General features: G+C 43.8%; 2 protein-coding genes across 2 annotated transcripts; both read left to right on the top strand.

Annotated features, from left to right (window-relative positions):
* The first annotated feature begins 2,640 nt into the window (after positions 1–2,640).
* Positions 2,641–8,576, top strand: LOC108060970 (uncharacterized). The gene is made up of 4 exons (XM_070218681.1): positions 2,641–2,782; positions 3,859–3,907; positions 7,350–7,687; positions 7,750–8,576. Exons 3-4 carry the CDS (start codon positions 7,580–7,582, stop codon positions 8,203–8,205), a joined length of 564 nt encoding a protein of 187 aa, XP_070074782.1. The 5' UTR covers positions 2,641–2,782; positions 3,859–3,907; positions 7,350–7,579; the 3' UTR covers positions 8,206–8,576.
* A 5,918-nt stretch (positions 8,577–14,494) lies between these two features.
* upd1 (unpaired 1) lies at positions 14,495–17,617 on the top strand. Its single transcript, XM_017146921.3, has 3 exons — positions 14,495–15,703; positions 15,791–15,940; positions 16,293–17,617. Exons 1-3 carry the CDS (start codon positions 15,362–15,364, stop codon positions 17,004–17,006), a joined length of 1,206 nt encoding a protein of 401 aa, XP_017002410.3. The 5' UTR covers positions 14,495–15,361; the 3' UTR covers positions 17,007–17,617.
* The last annotated feature ends 2,119 nt before the right edge of the window (positions 17,618–19,736 follow it).

The following is a 19,736-nucleotide window of genomic DNA, read 5'->3' as shown; positions in this document are numbered from 1 at the left end:
GTTTTTTTTTAAAGCCAAATCCAAATGCAACCGAATGTAAAACAATCAATCGATGACACATAATGTAAACGAAACCAAGTTGAAAAAATGAAAACAATACTAACTAAATTGCGAATGGACGAACGAAGCATTAACCATGTATGTATGCTCTTTATAAGGCGTCTGTCCCCCCGGCCAAACTTGAACCTCCCGAACCTCCCATCACCCTTCGCGACGTGAAGAATCCGAGGAGGAGCAAGATTCGGAGGGGCTGGCCGTCGTGAGAGGATGTGCACCAGGCGAGAGTGTACTTTACCACACATACAATACCCAATATACAGCTAAATATACACCCATATACATCTATATATACATATGGAATATATATATATACGGAAATAAATAGTTTATGTGTACAGATTGCTGCCACTTTAGTTTTTGGAGTTTTTGGAAGGGTTTAAGGGGTTGAAGGGGCTGTCATGATTGATGGCAGCGCAAGAGGCCTGCGGGGCATCGCTAAAATGTGCCAAGTGCACCCAGCCGGCGAACCGACGAGTCCCCGGAACCAGTCCACTGATCCACCGAGAGTCCTGCTCCTGCTCCTGCTCCTGCCCAGCGGCAGCCAGTCATAAATCAAACATCCATCCATCCATCCATCGAACCCACCTCATCTCATCATCTCTTCTGCTTCGGCCAGCGCCTTCAAGTATGCAACGGAAATTCGGCAGGATGTACACACACACACACACCTGTCCAGGTGGGGCAGGCATTAAATGTTAATGCGCTTTATGCAACGCTTGACTGGCCAAACAGCCAGCGGGGCCCACATCAGCATCAGCATTCGCCAAGCCTCCCCAGCCAAGTGGTTCGGGAATCCGGCGCCCAATGGATCAACGAACATGTGAATACCCTATACTTTTCACTCAGAAAATCTCTGCATTAATTTGTTCTACAATTTGTAGGTGTATTTATTATAACACATTTTTAATCAATTATTTACCTATTTTACAAAATAATTTTATAACCTCTGGTTAACGACAAGTCAAGCTCAAGTTAAATAGTTAAAATTTTAGAATGGAACTGATTTTCAGAGTGGTTAACATTTTTTAAATGTTGTTCAAATTTAAGATGTACTTTTTTATGACCAAAGTTCAGAGGTCCAAAAAATAAATACAACCAGTTTTAAATAACCGTTTCTTAGCCCTCACTCTTACTTATTACTAAAAATTCATATCACTTGCAGTATTCATTTTATTTGAATACAAAGAATACAATTTAAATGTTAACGACAAGTTAAGCTAAAGTTAAAATGTTAAACTTTCTGAATGGTATAATGACGCTGATTTTCAGAGTGGCTAACATTTGTTAAATGTTGTTCAAATTTCAAATCTTTTTTGTATGACTTAAGTTCAGAGGTCCAAAAAATGTATACAACAAGTTTCAAATAGCCCTTACTTAATCCTTACTCTTACTTATTACTAGAAATTCATTTTAAAGTTGATTGGAATACAAAGAGTAACGAAAAAAGTGTAGTTGCTATTCCCAACTTTTTTAAAAAGGGCCTGAATGATTTTCATAAATCTTCTTATTTTTTTAGATTCGTTCAGGTTCGTTTATCATGACGATTTTGCATGCCTTCTGCCAGGGTGTTCCCTCCAGGTGGATTCGGTGGGTGTTGGCTGGTGGCATTGGTGGGTGGTTAGTTGGGCTCGTAATGGCTTTGAGCTGCAGAAGCCTACTGGCAGCCAAGGTTGGCCGCATGTCAAGCGTGAAATTCGAAAGCTGCATTCGATGGTCCCAGTGGCGGAGTGGAGTGGAATGGAGTGGAGTGGACACCAGGTAACAAAGGCAGGGCCACAAACTGTGGCTGGCTAATCAGCTGTACAGCTTCCATTGTCATCGCATTGTTGCCACGGGGGACAAGCAATTATGCACAAAGGGCAAACCGTATTTGCCTAATTACCCATTATGTGTAATCTAAATAGGTGTTTCCAAAGCATCTGTAATGGTGATTTTATTTTTTAATTTTTTATCTAGCTGCGTGTTTTTTTTGGGTTTTCTGGCTAGCTTTCTATATTTTTATTTTTACATTTAAAAATGTTATAAATAGTTTATTATAATTCTAATTTGATTTTCAATGAAAGCTTAGCCCACACTCAAACCTTTAACTTTTAGCCAGTTGCCAAACCCTTGCGGTAGCTTAGACACCAACCAATATACAGTCATGTCCCCTTCAAGTGTGCAGATTAGAATACTAGAAAATCTATTTTATGGTTTTTCCCACTCAGTGAAAAATAAACAGATCATTTGCATAGATCAATGGCATTTCGCAGATTCCAAGTTATTTCGGAATAATCTATTGTTCCAATAAAGTCCCGTGATCCCTGAGAACTTCCATGACAAGTAAATTGGATTGCAAGGCGGACTTTGGGGTTGCATTAGTTAAACAAAATCGCAGTTCCTCTGCTGTCGACCATCGCTGCCTTTTTTCAGCTCCTCCAGCTGTCGATTCTGTTCGGTTTGCCTCAGTTTACCTCAGTTTAGCTTCATCATTCGACCTCGCCGGTTCTGCTGCGTCCGTGCTTTTTCTTTTTAGCCGCCTAATTAGGCCCTTTTACCTTACCTGTTTTTGTCGTGTGTTTGGCGTTTGGCGTTTGGCGGTGTTCAAAAGTTTTCAAAGTTCGGGGATTTTTCGTGAATTTCTTGCGGCCCGTAATTAACGTGGGTTTACCTGAAACGAACGCCCGCGGCAATAGCATTAATAGCGTGACGCCCGTCATCACATCTGTCCACCATCAAAAAGGTGAGTAAACAATGGGAAACGAATGGGAAACTGCTCCGATCCGAAGATCTCAAACAGTCATAAAGGCATGGGTGTTGGGTTAGACAGAGAGAGGTTACAGAGAAACAGAAAGAGAAAGAGCGCGTGTGCAAGCGGCAAACATCGGGGAGAACGAGAGAGAAGCGCATAGCGGCGGGGGCATTCTAGATTCATTTAGCCAGCGAAACGTGATTTTGATTGTTTTCCTTAGTTATAATGTGTGCAGCCGAAAGTGGGCCACTTCGCCAGAACTTTACATTCATCGGAGAAACTCGTCGGTTAAATAGAAAAATATGGTTGGGCAGTTGCAGGGGAAAATATCTAATTGATTTCTTAAAAAACCCAGGGAAAAATCAAATCAACCAGCAATTACTTAAGATACTAAGATCTTAGATTCTGTAAAAGTAAGCATAATGCAGGGATTTTCTGCATTTTTCATCGTAATTCTGTTGAAATAGGTTTCCCACCTAAATAAGCCGATCCATAACAATTTCGTTAATATTCAATGCATATTTTTGCATTTCTTATAGGGGATGGCCATTATTTTTTTTTTAATCGTAAAAATTGTATGTTTCTAGATTTGAACGCTAATCGATTGGAAATCTTACAACGAACTCAAGGTGGTTAGATTATATTTTTTACTACTCAAGAGCGAGATGAACGTTTTCGGGAATGACCCACAACATGGTGGCTTGTTGCCAGCCCATTTCTTGCAGAGTCCCACAAATAAATCAAGCCAACGAAAGAATTCGGGAGAAGAAAAGGGCAGAGGGGCGGAAAGATCGGTCAAAGAAACGGCAGCATTTCCATCTCTCTGGGTAAAATCTCAAATATTTGTAGTGGACTATGAAGTGGGGAAGCGACTGTTAGTGAAGGCGCCTAAAAGCAGGCCACAAAGATTTCCCAGCTTTTCGAAGCTTTTACAAAAAAGCTTTTTCCCCAAACCTAGCCTACTTTTGGGGCAGCCTGCGTGGGTGGAGGGAAAATCAAAGTTTGCCCAACTCCCAGTTCGTTTTGACCTTGAAACTAATGATATCCCTTTTATTTATTCATTTTAGCCCACTGCCGTTTTTGATTCAACCCAGAGATCACGTGACAAAAACTAAGGTGAGTTCTAAATGAAGTTACGTATACTTGATATGGCGTATACTTAATATGCACACCTGACTAAGGTAAGGTAACATGGTAACATGGTAACAGGAACCAGGTTCAGGGAACCCCAAGTGCGTCACAGCTCGCACCTCGATGATGACTTGTGGAAGAGGGCCAGTGCCAAAAATAGCCACTTCTCTCACCTGTCGTCCGAGCCCCTTGTTTAGTTGCTCTGTACTTTGCTAGGCGGTACGCGAAGCCCAAGTGCTTCCCACAGCGGCCCATTCATAATATAATGCGCTGGGCAAACAAGTGAGTGTGCCCAGAGATTCGATATTCGACATCCGATTCGATACGACCTGGTAGATGACGCGGCAAGCCGGAGAGCTGGAGATCCACAGATCTAGAGATCTAGAGACCTGGAAAGCTAGAGAGTCGGCGGCAGCGGCAGCTTCTAAACACTAAAGCAAATACGGAGCAATGGAGCATTGGAGTTCTCGGTGATTTACCCATCGGTAATCAAGTCGGCCAGAGTGTCTGTGGTCAGTTTCGGTTTCGGCCCACTCCCCAAATGGCAGGTGACGACAATCGACAATCGACGATCGACTCTCGAGATTGGGGTATTTCCTCATAGCTGGATTCTAGATTCTGTATTCTGACTTTACGTCACCGCCCGTTTTTAGTTGGTCAAGGGCAATGGAGGCATAGGAATACGAATGGAAAGCCCTATTAAAGGACTTGGTCTTAAACACCCTGATTCACTTCCCGTACTTTGAACTGGAGATACGATGCGGACTTTCCGACACAATTATCAGTTAGCTGGAATCTTGTGGCAGTGGGAATTCTGGCTCTCGAAATGGAATACTTTCCGAACTCGCAACACTTTGTGGTGTCAAACGAGAAAGTAATGATCAATAAAACTAATTCAACTCATTTGGAAAAGTCCCAAAAATCTCTGAAAGCCGACCTGCGGAGCCTCAAGAACATAAAGCGAATTTATTGCAGATCTCAAGTACCAAAAAATTGGACATCAGAGATATAATATAATCTATAAATGTATAATTGATGAATAGAAACCGTACTACAATCTACAATCTCTATACAAATCTAGAACTAATGATAATACCCCCGGGCTTTCACTGCTCCTGATTTACTGACTTACTTATCAATGGGGCTTCTCAGAGTGGCGGGAAATAAATATAGCTTCCAGGCGACGTCACATCCGGTCGCGTGTGCCTCGGATGTGGGGATCAGATAGTAGTTATCATATCGGACATAATGGATATACATTTGCCACACACTTGATGGCTGGATCTTGGACCTTGGAGCTCTCGCGGTTCTTTATGGAGATAAAAAAAGTGACCGATGTTTCCGTTCGGTTCCGTTCCTCTGTAACTGTAACCCAGTGCCTTTTTATAGCTGTTTGCTATTGACTACGATGGATGTACGCTGGATGTACGTCACTCTGGAAGCACTCATCAATGGATGGTCATTTCTAAATGGGGAATGGCAAACAGGAACGAAAGATAGCGGATCTCCCTCGAACCGGCTGACGTTGCAAAAATTTCGATTTGTGCGTGGCCAGAGTTAGCACCTACGCGAGTGCGATAATTAACAGTCAACAAGCCACAAGTGAAACAAAATCAAGTGAAATAAAATCTAGTAAAATAAAGGAAAGGAAAAGAAACAGGGAAGCAAGCTGGCAACAGTAAAAAACCCTTGCATACGTTTTCCAGCTTTTCCCAGAACCGCCCGAGGATTTGCCCAACTATAAAACATTTAACGGAAGTTGAAAAGTATGCCTGAATCGGAACTCCGAATTGCGCAGGGAATTCGGCGGCGTTTTCTCGGTAGGCGAGTCCCTGGAGAAGTGGGCCAGTGAGTAAGTAGCCCACTTGGACGTACGTCAAGCAATCAGAGCGTCAGAATTTTCAAATTTAAGTTCGATTCCCAGCATGAGTAACTCCTTGGGAGTATATTACGATGCATTACAATCGCGTATGTAATTGTAATTGTAATTGGATTGGCTTGGAATGAGCGGCATAGAAGAGACAACCTGTCTACTAACTCTTATACTGGCTGCATTTGGCTGAAGTCCATTTGGCCAGGTCGTTTCTATTCCCATGTTCATTCAGTGTTCAAGCCGCGCACGTGCCAAGCGATCGATCGGAAATGCCTACGGAACGACGCGTCATTTGCAAGGCAATTTAAATTTAAAGTAACTGAAGTATCTGAAGTGAAGCCGCAACCGAGATATTTGAGGCTCCAAAGTAGAGGCGATTAAAGCACATTCACATCCTATGAAGATCTTAGGATCTTGTTAACTACAAAAATAGTTTCCAAAAAAGGACTTTTCCTAACCAATAAATCAAAAACTTAAGATCTTAGGATCTCAAAGCTAAAGACTGACTTTATATCGCGATTCCAGTCAGTTGAGAACTCAGTAGGCCCTACCACTTGGTGTAGGGCACAAGAATTCAATGTGACATCCGTTTTGGGCCATGAAGCATGTGTGCATAAATTACAGTGGGTGGTGGAGTTGTAGGAGGCAACTCACTTTCAGTGAGACAGGAAGAAAACAATACTGACTGATGGCCAGGGAATATCTATTCCCAGTCTGAGTCAGAGAGCCCCCATACCAATTACCATTCCTGGTAAATCGCATAAGAACTCCAAAAAAAAAAGAGACAGAGAGAGCGAGTTATAATATAATATATGAGATTTTTTTTCTCAAATTTTATCATAAGCACGCGTCAAACGCCCAATTGACGAGCGATCGGCGTTGATGCTGCTTTTGTTGTTGTTGCTACAAAGTACTCGGGAGCACTTGCTATTCGGAATATCGCACTCGCCGCCACTCGCGTGTGTGTGCGTACAAAAAAAAGTAAGCTCGGCCACGCGCTGCGCCGCTCGTGCGGCTTCGGCTGCTGATATCGCTCAGGCCGCTATTTAAATGGCCCGGCGTGTGCCCCAACTCCTCATTAACCATAAGATCTCGCAGAGCCCAGACGCCAGCTCTCAAGTCTCTAACTTAAAATAAAAGAAAAGCCCTAAAAGCAAGCAATCCGAGTGTCTCAAAGCAATATATAGCTCTTAAAAAGTCTGAAAAAGAAACAAGAAACAGTGAAAATGGCCATCAATCCCAGTGAAACCTCCGAGCGATTGCAACCCAACACGGCGACAAAGTCCTGCAGTCAACAGGCAAACCAACCAAACCAAATCAACCTGTTCTCCAGTTTCGGGCGAATGTGTAAGTGCCTACGAATCTCCAAATCTCTGAATCATGTCCGCTATAAAGCCGCTCTATATCTGCCCCGATATCTGCGCCGGTATCTCCTGTATCTGTGTCACCGCTAAGCAAACAGAGGAAGTGCTTATTTACCACCCCAGATTAATAAAAATGTTAGAAAAATAATTATTACAATATACTCACCTTGCCCATCTCTTATCCTTTTAGCTCCTTCGAAGTGCTGGCTCCTGGGCATCCTGCTGCTACTGACCATTGCCACCAGCTGGCCCACGGGCACCACAGCGGCTCCCCGACGAGCACGAGGATTGAGCCTGATCCTGCCGCACCGCCATCATAATCATCATCATCAGCACGCCAGATCGACGGAGACGGACAAAGTTGTGGTACGAGCCTTGCAAGTAAATCAGACTGACGGCAGGCAGAGTTGCTCGAGAAAAATGGATATGGATATGGAACCCCATGACGAACTAATCCAAAATCTCACATCGGCTCTTCAGGTGGCCAGCGAAACGCGGGAGGCTGCCATCTGTCTGACCAAAGAATGGGTAAGTCAATCGAATCGAAGGAGTGTAGAACGCCAGAACTAAGCTTTCCGCTTCCAAAACAGATGGAAAACATCCAAAAGGACACGCTGAAAGATTTTGTGAAAAAGTATTCGTGGCACATTCAGTACCTGCAACATCCTCTGGAGGCTGAGGTGAAAAAGGTTCACTACAACAACGAGACGGACAAGTTCGAGTACACGGGGGCCAAGGAGGTGACCGACTTGAAGGAGGAGATCCCCGCCATTATCGAGACCCTGCTGGTGATGGTGCAGTTCTTCGACAAGGTGCGATTCGAGCACAAATCCTGGCACTGCTACTTCAACAACTTCCCGGACTTCTTCTATCACAACGTCCACGAGGCATTGAGAGTGGTTCGCCGCACGGATGCCTGCAATCCGGGCCACTCCGAGTATAATGAGACGCATCCCAGAATGGAAGCATTCGCCGCATTGGAGAGCATTCGGGTGCTGACCGTCGTGGTGCACAAGTACCAGGAGCTGCTCAGGCTACTCTCGTAATCGAAAGTCGAAAATCGAAAGTCGAAAGTCAAAAGTCGAGAGTCCAGAAGAAGCAACAAGCCATACCAAAAATGAACTAATCGCCTCCGATGACCCACTGCAATCTCAAGCTGCTAGGCTACGCCCACGTATTCGTATATCCCTCTGCCTTAGACCCTATTATTTATTTTAACTTATTATACCCCCACCCCATCCCTTCGTATTTATATCGCTTTCGCATCCTATTTATATACATATCACCATACTCACACAACACATTCACCGCCTCGCAGGCTCGATAACTTATGAAAACTATTACTTAAGTATATTTTTTTTATATATATATAGAAAGTCATTGGATATACTGTGACTATTAATAAATTATACCGATTATGCGCATTTGCAAAAGCGTTTTTAATGGGATCAGGATAGTTGGTTGTTTCGTCATTCATTGAAGGTTTATTCTAATGTTTCTTTGATCGATTACCTTTACATAAGTAGAATTGTTGTATGATCTCAGATACTTTTAGGCCACCTATCGGCCATATCGGAAATTCTCGGTGACCGATTCCGGGGAAATGATTCCATTTTCGGCCCGACTCGTCACCAACCCTGACCCACCCCACAAGCATTGGGTTTATAGCTCGTGCCCGGGGCACGTTCCGCTAGATATTTACTACACGAGGTTTTTCACTCGCATTCCGTGGGCTGGGAGAAAACCCCAAGTACCGCAAGCCAGCTAGTGACTCATGGACCATTAGGCAAAATGTCGGGCAAATCGTCGCGTGATCTCTGCGTGTGACGAAGGTAATACTGCTATCTATATAGTATCTGAATATATGTGTGTGTAGTCAGCAGGGGTATTGTGTTGCTTACGAGGGTGGGGTTTTAGGGGTTCAAGGGTTTGAGGGACTAAAATTACCGTTGCCACTTCGCAGGCTTCCCCATTTTTTTTTTTTTTTTTTTTTTTCGGTAATAAGATCTGATGAGCGATCAAAGATGGAGGGATTTTGGACTTGGGATTTGAGATTTTGGATTTCAGATTTGAGATTTAAGACTTAAGATTTAAGATGGCAATGGCGTCAGTCGCTGTTGCTTTTGCTGTAAATTCCCCAGCGGCAAGAATTGAGTCAGCTCCTCTGCTCTGCTGCAGCGGGCTGAGTTTATGAATGAAAATCCATAACCGCATATCCACACACACAGCACCGTTCCGCTCGACAACCTGTTATCTTCTCACCGCACGCTCTCTCTCTCTCGCTCGCAACAACAGGTTGCCGTTGCCGTTGCTCTCTTCTTGCACTCTTCCACTCGACTCGTCGCTCTCTGGCCCACTCTCTCGCTCTCCCTCTCGCGCTCTTTTGGAGCGTTTTTGGCGGCACCGCCATTGGCCAGTCCGCTTCGTGGCCGCTCGTCTTCGGAGTGACGCTCAGCGGGCGGCGGGCCAATCAGCGGCGGCCCCCTCGCACACACACACCCACGGAGGGGCACACACCGATACGGGGCTACGTACGAATGCCACCCACACAAGTGCGCAGTCAGGCAGCTCGGAGCCACGCCCCCTGCCCCCGAGCCCCCTCAGCCTCCCTAATTGCCCACTTGACCACCACTTAATTGAAAATTTAATTAAGGAACCACAATGCCCACATGCAAACGTGCGGATTAATTAAACGCCCTTTTGTTTAAAGGCTTTTAATTCGGTTTACCATTCAAAAGTGGAATATTTCTTAAAGGATTTATTATAATCCGCTTATCAGGTCAACTAATTCCTTGGCCAGTAAATAAATTTGTATATCTTTGTTGTTTTTAAGATGGAAGCAGCAGGCCAAAATGATTTGGTTTTAAGGATTTGTAAGGATTACCAGATAAATATGCTAAGCAAAAAAATATTACCAATAAAGTAGCTTAAATTCTTCCATTCGAGAAATAGTTGATTTTGAATATGTGTTTCATTTGATATTAATAATAGCTAGTTAGCGTGAAACATGGCTATGGCTTAAAAGTCTTAACAAACTAAGTAAAAATAAATTAAAAGTTTCTTTAATAACTTTGATTTATATTTGATTTACTTAAGTTTGACAGGCTGGCTGTGACTAAGAATATTAATTTGCCTACATATATTACAATTTTATGGGAACTTCTTATCTTACTTACAGAGTGAGATTCACTATATCGCGAAGAGCAAACAATATTATTTTTGCTAGACACACATGTTCCTCCTATCAGGAAGGAAAGTTTGAACAAGCTGAACAAGCTAAATATCACCTCCCACCTCAAGAAGTTATTTATTATACCCGTTTGTCTGTTTGTCTGTCTGTCTGTATGAACGCTGAGATCTCTGATACTACAAAAGCTAGAAAGTTGGGATTTGCCACACATCTTCTTGGGCTTCCTCCGCAGCGCAAGTTTATTTCATCCAAGCGCCACGCCCCCTCTAACGCCCACAAACGATTTTAAAGTGTGTCTGGCGCCCACATTTTTAAAGATTTCGGAGAAGTATTAATGTATTTATTTTTTTGTGTTTATTTATACCTATCGAAATGTAAAAGAAATTTTTCGCACAATATTATTTTATTCTAAGTAACGGGTATCTGATAGTCGGGGCACCCGACTATAGCGTTCTCTCTTGTTTTTAATAATTTACGTTTTTTTCGCCGAGTTTTTTTTAAATTTTGTTTTTGTAGGTTGGGTTTCGAACTTTTGAAACCCAAAAGTCGTTTATAAAATGGAAGTCCCTAAAAGCCAAATACAACTTAAAAATAACTAAAAAATCGCAATTTTAATGCATATAACTGTATTTTCACTATTGTTTTATACGATTTACTATAAAGTAGACCCCTTTTTATTTAGCGACCCTACAATTAAATGGCCAATACAGCAAATGAACTTCAAAGGGTTAAGACCGGCTGAAGACTTCCTCAATCAAACCCTACCATTCCAGATAAAGTCCATAACGAATGCCAATTGCAACGGCAATTGAGGATTGGAGGTAAACAAACAAATAAACAGGCAAATCGACTAACTAACCGTTTAAGTTACCGTTTCGGCATGTTCAAATTGCCGCTGGAGATCTTGATAAAGCGGCCGATTTTACGCATAATCAAAAAACATCAAAACAACTGAAAGCGGTAGGGGAAGCGAGACGAGATGAGAAACTCACACCTCCTCCTTCGTCCTCCTCCTCGTTCTTCGTCTTCCCATATGCACACCCACAGGAAAAAGTACGAAAAACAGGAGGGTAGGTAGGCAGATCGCCAGGATCAGGTCCTGTGAAAGGGACAGGAGCTAAGCAGCGTGTAATGACGGATGGTTCTCTCCTCCTTGGCTTGTACCTTGTATCTTGTATCTTGTATCTTGTACCACTCGGTTAACCTTCCTTCTCGAGGTCGAGGTGTTCGCTGCGGCAATTAAAGCGTATCCTTAGGCATTCGCTACGCCGCTAAAAAATTACACCATGACAGGACACAATGCATTCAGACGGACCTCACAGGACAGCTCAATTTTGTAGCAAAATATTTTTGTTGTCCAGAACGAATCGCAAGTAAAACAGAAAGTCGACTAGGGGAGGGGTAAGGGGGTAGGGGGTGGGGGTATGGCCTCCCGCCGGGAATCCTGTGTTCGTCTGTGTACCGACAGCAGCAGCAGGAGCTCATCAATGCAATAATCGTGTCTATATAGAGATATATACCCATAAGACAGCCTGGATGAAGCTGTTGCTCCGGGTGCGAATTGCCTGCGTCGGGGATTCAGATTTTAAAATTAAGATTCCAACTTGGATATTTGTTTTTTGCCGCCCGTTTCCCAAAGGAGCGAGGCACAAAAGGTGTGTGCTGCCACCTTGATATATGTGCGATGTGCGAGTCCCTCTCTGTGGGTTGTTGTGGGTCCTGTGTGCGTCCTGTTTGAGTCCTGTGAGTCCTGTGAGCCCTGCCTCGCGGCGAAATCAAGGCGAGTGGCCCCGCTGCGCAACACAACTGCTTCCTGCTGCAGTTGCTGCACGCTGCACTTACGGTTAGACGCAAGGCCCTACGTTGTCCGCTGTCCGTTGCCCGTTGTCCTTTTGGCCCTTTTTGAGCCCGCTATCTGGCTATCTAACTATCTGGCCATCATCTACAGCTGTTTTTGCGCTGCTCAAAACAATGAGGCCATAATTCCATGCGCTGCAGCAAAAACTCTCGATTTAATTAGGCCGTCAATTGTGCAAGCCCTCGAAAATAGGGAGAAATCGAGATGACCAGGTAGTAGGGATACGGATTCGGGGGTACCTGGCCCACTGGGCGGGCTTCTATAAAGGTTTCACACCCCAACCGTGAATTGGAACACTCTAGAGAGAAGCTGACCGAGATAGTCAAATATTAAATATTCAAAATTTATTTAAAAACTTAAATTAAGTAAGAAAATATTTGATTATAATTGTTTATTAAAATTAAGTTATGTTTATATGAAATGCATATTTCGATCTTCTGATAATACTTAAGTCGTAAACTAACCGTTTTTTGGAGGATCGATTTTAATTATATTTTATAGGTTCTTAATCTTAAGATCGTACTGATTTTACATTTACTCGTTTACACATTAACTGCAGTAGATAAATAGAGAAATAATAATTGTAATATATTAACTAGACCATTAAACTTTCGAACAAGGAGCAAACATTATAGGTATTTCCTTAATATATATTTCTCTGATTGATTAGCATACTTTTTAAAGGGTTTTGAGTTGTATACAAAAAGTATGATCATTTTCCTATTATTACTATAAATATTTTAGTGAAAAATATAAAAAAATACGTGCTTGGATATTATAAAATATTTTTTTTTAATCTAAAACGGTAATTGTTTTATATCGACCTATTTAATGCTTTATTGGTTGGTGTTTACATGTGTAAAAGTGGGCTTAAACAAATTATGTTTACAAAGAAGAATGCATTGTAGATGATATAGTTTTAAATGGAATATAAATATTTCTTGAGTAAACGATGAAGCTAATGTTCCATATCGATAGTTCTCGAAGAAAGCTGAAATATCTTACCTGAATTGGCGGGGAATGTGGTGTTATGTTGGTCATTTCCGTTGATCACTTTGTGGGCCGATTGGATTGTCAGGACATTAGGACATTTTCGGAGGGGTGAGCAGTGTGAGCTCAAGGTCATCGAAGGCTGGCAAAGAAAGAGCGAGTGCGAGGGAGAAGACAGATGTAAGAGCGAGACGGAGGCAGGTAGGCAGCGCCTTTTGGGGCCCAGGTAGGCTCTCTCTCTCCTCTCTCCGCTCTCCCTCTCCCTCTCTCTCTCTCTCTCTGGCTCTTTGAGTGAGTGACGCGGATTGGGCAAGTGGGAAATTCGTGTCGCAATGGCGACCGGGCCAAGATCATTTCGGTCAGCAGGAGCAAGAGGGATGGCGAGAGAGGACCAGGTATATGTATATGTGCCTAGGTAGGCAGGCACGCACACCTGCGCATCGCGAGGATACCGATCGGGCGAGGGAGAGGGAAAGGGACAGAGCCTGAAACGATCTTCGGTTCGAATCGTCATCGGCATCGGCATCGTTTATTCGGCATCGGCTTCAGCATCGGCGGTCTTCTTTTGGCTCGGACCATGGCGTACCGCTCGGCAATCGGCGGGCAGCGCAGCGGCAGAGGCAGCAGAGGCCGCTCAGCTCGCCTCGGTTTCCATTTCAGTTTCGGTTTCGGCCTTTTGGCGCTGCTCATCGGTCGGTCGGTAACGCTCTGGTATCTTGGTATCTGGTATCCGCAGCCGCTGCCGCAGCCTCAGCCTCTCAGCGAAGAAAGCTGGTCAAATCCAGCGCGACTTTGGGCTCAGTTCGGTTTCACACTCGGACGCGAGCAGAAGTGTCCGCGAATCAGTCTAAAAGCAAACAGAATCTGAAAAAAGATCCCAGAACAGATCGTCAATTGGTCGGCCCCCATATAGCATACATACATACAGTTTTCTTTATTTTTTGCGAGTGTTGTGTTGCAAGTGCCGGAAAAGAGAAAATAACTTATCGATCGCCCAATTTGGATTAACGCAGGACGCAGCACAAACAACGAGGATCATCCTAGGATCCTGGCCAACTCTACTTTTCAACTATAATGCGGTGTGTGTATTATTTTTAATTTGATCCAAAAAACCTAAGAGCAGCTAACTCAGGTGAAGAGTGCAGAAAGGACATCGAAACGGATATTTCATGAGCCAATCGATTCTACACTCTTCAACTGATTTAGCAACGGCGAACGATCAGCGATCTTAAGGAGAAATTTTAGATGGATTAATAGTTTAGTAAATCTACAGTTTAAACAAGCATTGAGTGTGTTGCCGATAATCAAAAATAGCTAGCATAAATATTTGAAAATTCAGAATTAGCTCAAAATCCAAAATTCGACATCAAAGTTCCCACACACACTTTTCTCACAAGCAGAAGCGAAGGACTGGCAAAGGATTAGAACCCATCCCATTGATCTTCAGTATTCGCTCAGGCTACTCTCGAGTTAATTGTCTAAATTAACAAGTTTCCCCCGCCCCCGACACACACACATATATATCTCGCCCTGGAAAAGACAAAAACAACGAAAAGCGAAAAAAAAGCAGCAAAACAAACGCAGAGAAAATGTTAAAAAAAGCGAACCAAATTGTTCAGACTGTTGTCCGGTTGCATTTGCCATCGCATTGAAGGAGTTTCTTCGGCTCGGCACTATCATCCAGTCATCAAATCATCCAGCCATCCAATCATCCAACCCCCTGAGAACCCACCTCCACCACAATCAGGAGTCCAGCCAAATCCACCAAACCCACCTAGTCTGTCGGAATTGAATCGCATATTGAATTGAATAGAATTGAATCGTTGTGAAGGAGGAGAAGGAATCGTAGTCGCAGATCGTTGATCGTCTCGCGTTGATGCTGAAATCTGCTCAGTTGAATTTACTTTTGCATTCTCGATACTCATTTTGTGTCTCCCATATCTCTCTCTCTCTCTCTCTTTCTCGCCTATCCCCACATATCTCTTCCTTTTTTTTTGGCCCATTATCCATCTGTTTTGTGTACTGATTGCGAATTACGGACATCGAACGGACAGCAGTTGGTTGGCAGTACGCTGCGACCACAGCTAAAGGCAGCAACACGGCGGTCAAAGGCAACGGAAACGGAAACGCCAGTGGAAGAGGAAGAAGGAGAGGTTACCATGCGATGGCGATGGCTCGTCCACTGCTCCTGCCCGCCCTCCTGCTCCTCCTAACCGCCGCCCATTTGCCCCACTTGGCCCAGGGGCGCAGCACCACCAGCAGCGGCGGTCTCACCCAGATTCGCACTGTTTCGAATTTGAGCTCTAATTCGAATGCCAGTCAGCCAGCCATCCCGGCTAGTAGCTCCATTTTAAGTCCTCGCAAGCGCCACCGGAAGCGGAACAGCAATTGGATCGACTATCGCAATTTCGACGAGAACACGACGGCCCTGGAGTGGGCCAATCCCTGTGGGGGCAACTATCATCCCGCGGCGGCAGAACGCTTCAATCGCCAGCGGCCCAGGCAGGTGAGTGTTCGACACTATCCCTTTTGGAAAGCCCTGAAAAACATGATATTTAACCCACAAACATTTTCTATCTTCTTCAACCCTTAGAGCTTCAATCAGCTGAAGCGCCACGCCTTTAGGGAGTACCGCAGCCTGAACAGCAGCCAGGACTCGGCCATCGATATCCGCAACATGACCATGTGGTCGCTGCACACGCACAACTACAAGTTCCTGCCCAAGCTCAAGCCCAATTCCACGGTAAGTTAAAAGCCTTAAAATAAAAAAAAAATAGTTTTTAACTAAAAATTACGCAAATATTAGAAATATAAGCCTTAAGCATGAGATTTATAAATATATTATATTGATTCACTTGGAACCACATTTTGCATAAAGTTTTTTAAAAATATAGGCCTCATATTTTAGTGCATAACTTCTAAACTTGGGGTACCTTTTCAAACTTTTTGGCTAATTCGGTTTACTGAGTGTACTAACTATTGATTCATACCTACAGAAAATCTATTTAATATATAGATGTTTTTTTTAAGCTCTTTCTGACAACATTTTTGATTAACCTTTATTTTTTTGTATTTTTCCTGTTTTTAACCCACAGATTGCCCTGAAGCGCTGGTACCGCAACATGCAAACGTACGTGGCCAGCTTCGCGTACTTGAGGCGCCAGCAGATCCGCTGGGACCAGCGGTCCATCACCCGCGAGTCGAGCACCGCCCGCGAGCTGCGCGAGCTGCTTTTGAGCTCGCGTCGAATCCTCTGCGAGCTGGAGACGGCCGTCAACCAGACGCAGAGTCCGCGTCTCCAGAAGCAGCGGCGCAGTGGCGCTGCGGTTGCCACTCAGCAGCTTCAGCTGCCGCAAATTTCACGGCTCGAGATGAACAAGCGTTTGAAGCTGCGCACCAAGACAGCCGGCGACGGTGGCCACCAGGGAGGCAGTGCATCCTCCATGCCGACGTCAGCCTCCTCATCTGGCGAGGCGGACTCGATTGATATGCGCTTCGTGAAGCATCACTACTACGACTTCCTGCGCACCATGTACCAGCTGCTGCGGCGGGATGGCAAGCGGGTGGGGAAGAGTCGTCGTCCGCGGAAGCAGCACAAGAAGCCCAAGAGCCAGAAGAAGAATCACCAGAAGAAACAACATCAAATGGTGGTGGAGCAACTGGAGCAGCAGCGCTGGCGGAGCTCGGCCTTTCAGAATGGCAAGGAGTTCAACGAGGTGTCCAAGCCGGCGGCGGCAGGTGGTGCAGTTGCAGGTGGTGCAGCTGGCAGACGTGGCAAGCGGCAGTCGAGACGCGTGCAGCGCACGTGAAACTACCATATATATTAAAAAGAATCCCTCCCCCTCAGGACACGCCCCTTAGCCCTGTCCCGCCCCTTGCCCCCTTAATTTAACCGTTAATTGATTGTAGCTTAAGTAAATTATTTGATTGCCAGCACAGACTCTCTCTCTCTCTTCTCAATTTCATTGCAAGTATTACCAACCACATTCCGTATTTATTGAAAAGAAAAACCAACCGCAGTTGCCGTTCTAGTCACATAAGAGCAACCGCCAATCACCCTAGCAGTATATAAATATATATATATATATATATCTATGTATATCCAATGGAAAGTATTATTTAACACATCAAGCCCCCTGAATTTTATGTGACCTTTTAGTAGGCTAACATCATAACCCTAACATAACCATAGCCCCTAGGATAGGTTTTAGTCTTAAGGCACACACACACACATCTTTTTTTTCGTAGGCTAGCTTGTGTTTTCGACATCTGTGATATAGTGCTTGACTAGTTCGTATTTAACCTAATTGTATATATAGAGATCATGTTTACCACTGCACCCATATGCTTTCGTAGGCCTAAGCTCGCCCTTAGAAATCGATTTTCGTATTTATATAGAACCGACCGATATATGACTAAGACAGTAGCGAAATAAAGCGATAAACAATAAAACTGAATTGAATCTGAAAATGAAACTGGATTGTGTTTTTTTGGAAATGCCTGGGAGTTTTTGGAAAAATTCCCTAACTATACGAACTTTATATGGGTTTTTAATTGTTTGTCTGATTATGTTTTTGAATTATTTGAAAATGCCTGGGATTTTTTGAAAAAAATATTCAATAACTATATTTAAGAATTACAAATAATTTTTGATGTATTTTATACGATCTTTAAAGGACATTTTAAATGGTATTTTTCCACTGATTTTTCGTACTTCTTTTGGCATATTTAAATGGGCAAATATCTTTAAGTGGAATATAAAAATTTTTTATCAACTATTTTATAAGGTCAATCCAACGAGTTTATGGTACATATATCCTGGGGAATCCATCCATCAATCCGTTTTCCTTGACCCACTTTCCTGGCACTTTGTGTTTGCCCGTGTTTATGGCTCCCCCATGGGTCATCGTGGGTTTTATGATCTCCAGCGGCGTCAAACTATTAGTACAGCTCCCATATTGGATACTATACCGATCGCATAACGATCCTATACCGATCCCCACCTGTTTCTACCTGAATTTCTAGCATGAATGGACTGTGCTCAATGAACCACTCAATGAAAGCACTATAAAGCTAAATCACCATCATCAGTGGTCTTAGTTCGCTGCTGCAAGGATAAAGGATCTCAGATCTCGGATGCCAGGGATCAAAGATCAAGGAACAGATGAGCTGCCGCTTAGCCACGGGGTTAACTAAAACACGGCTACACTTGTCCCGCCGTTTCCCGTCTGAGAAACTGAGAAACTGAGAGAAATCCCCGCTTTGTTTTAAGCGGATTTAGGCAAATTTACTTTTTAATGCCTTGGCTTATTGCCAAGCTCCGTTTAGGGCGCTTAGTGGCAACTTATGGCCAAGTCCAGCCGGATTATTAGCGCTAGCAAAGGGAACGGAAGCAGAAAGCAGAAAGCAGACCGAAAAGAAGAACGGGGAGAAGAATGGAATCGAATAGAATGGAATAACTATTGACATGCAAATGGATTAGCACGAGACGATGAGCGAAAACATATTCTGCATGCATTATAAGTGCCGCCTAAGCCGTTTATTGATTGCAATCGATCGAAGGAAGTCCAGACTTTAAGCCGCTCGCAGGGTTTGGTTTTTGGGTTTGGGTTAGGATTCGGGTCTCTTAGCCATAGTCCATAGTCCATAGTCCAGTGTCAAGTGTCCCCTCTCCCTCGCTCTGAGCCCTTTTCGGGTAAGTAGGTGTTGTTATGTTTTTAGCTGTCATAAATATTGTAAAACTCGGTAAATATTTAAACAGCGTGCACAATAAAGGCAAATGCCAAGGGGCTCGACGGTCGGGCATTCCAGTAGACAGGCAGCCAGTCAGCCAGGCAAACGGGCCTGGTTTTTGGCCTGGTCATAACGGTACTACCTGCTCCTGGGCACATGAAATTTGAATATGTGCCTGGCCGACAAAAACGAAAAAAAAAGAAAGAAGATTAACAACATTTAATAACCCATCATTGGGCCGTCTCGCTCCCACGCATTGAATATCCAAAATTCCAAACTCACAAAATCGACAATTTTGCAAGATAACTGCATTTGTGCAGTCCTTTTGTGGCAGGGCCACTTTTTGCCATTGTCCTGCCATTTTGCGCTCCTCTTTTTTCCTTTCTTTCCCGTTCGGTAAGGGGCCCTCACAACAAATTCCCAATCTCTCTCTTTTTGTGTTTTTTATTGTCCTGCGGCACCTTCCAGGAATCATCATCCCGATTCCGATCCCGATGGCCTTCGGGTCGCAAAACTGCCTCCTTTCTCCCGCACGGACAGGATATCTGTATCTATTTCGGCCGCATAAATGTATCCCGATATCCCGTTCTGCCACTCAAACCCCGAATCGCACGTTCGCACAAGTGGCAACTCAATTAGAGGGCATCGGTTCAATTATACGGTTATGAGTGCGGTGATGAGTGCCATCAACAGGATGTGCATTTTACGAGATATCAGGGATTTCAGGCTGCAATGGGATACTATATTGGCGAATGTTTATATAAAACATACATTTGAATATATTTTGCATTTAATTTATTTTGTAT

Source organism: Drosophila takahashii, chromosome X (genome assembly GCF_030179915.1).
Source record: "Drosophila takahashii strain IR98-3 E-12201 chromosome X, DtakHiC1v2, whole genome shotgun sequence".
Taxonomy (NCBI): Eukaryota; Metazoa; Arthropoda; class Insecta; order Diptera; family Drosophilidae; genus Drosophila; species Drosophila takahashii.
The sequence above is the reverse complement of the archived record's forward strand: the minus strand, read 5'-3'. Positions and strand labels throughout refer to the sequence as shown.

What these genes read in the sequence shown, in the direction of transcription:
- LOC108060970 (XM_070218681.1), top strand. Translation starts at nt 7,580, where the DNA reads ATGGATATGGATATGGAACCCCATGACGAACTAATCCAAAATCTCACA. An exon ending in TCTGTCTGACCAAAGAATGG is followed by an intron (nt 7,688 to 7,749) that starts GTAAGTCAATCG and finishes CTTCCAAAACAG; the next exon opens with ATGGAAAACATCCAAAAGGA.
- upd1 (XM_017146921.3), top strand. Translation starts at nt 15,362, where the DNA reads ATGGCGATGGCTCGTCCACTGCTCCTGCCCGCCCTCCTGCTCCTCCTA. An exon ending in ATCGCCAGCGGCCCAGGCAG is followed by an intron (nt 15,704 to 15,790) that starts GTGAGTGTTCGA and finishes TTCAACCCTTAG; the next exon opens with AGCTTCAATCAGCTGAAGCG. An exon ending in AGCTCAAGCCCAATTCCACG is followed by an intron (nt 15,941 to 16,292) that starts GTAAGTTAAAAG and finishes TTTAACCCACAG; the next exon opens with ATTGCCCTGAAGCGCTGGTA.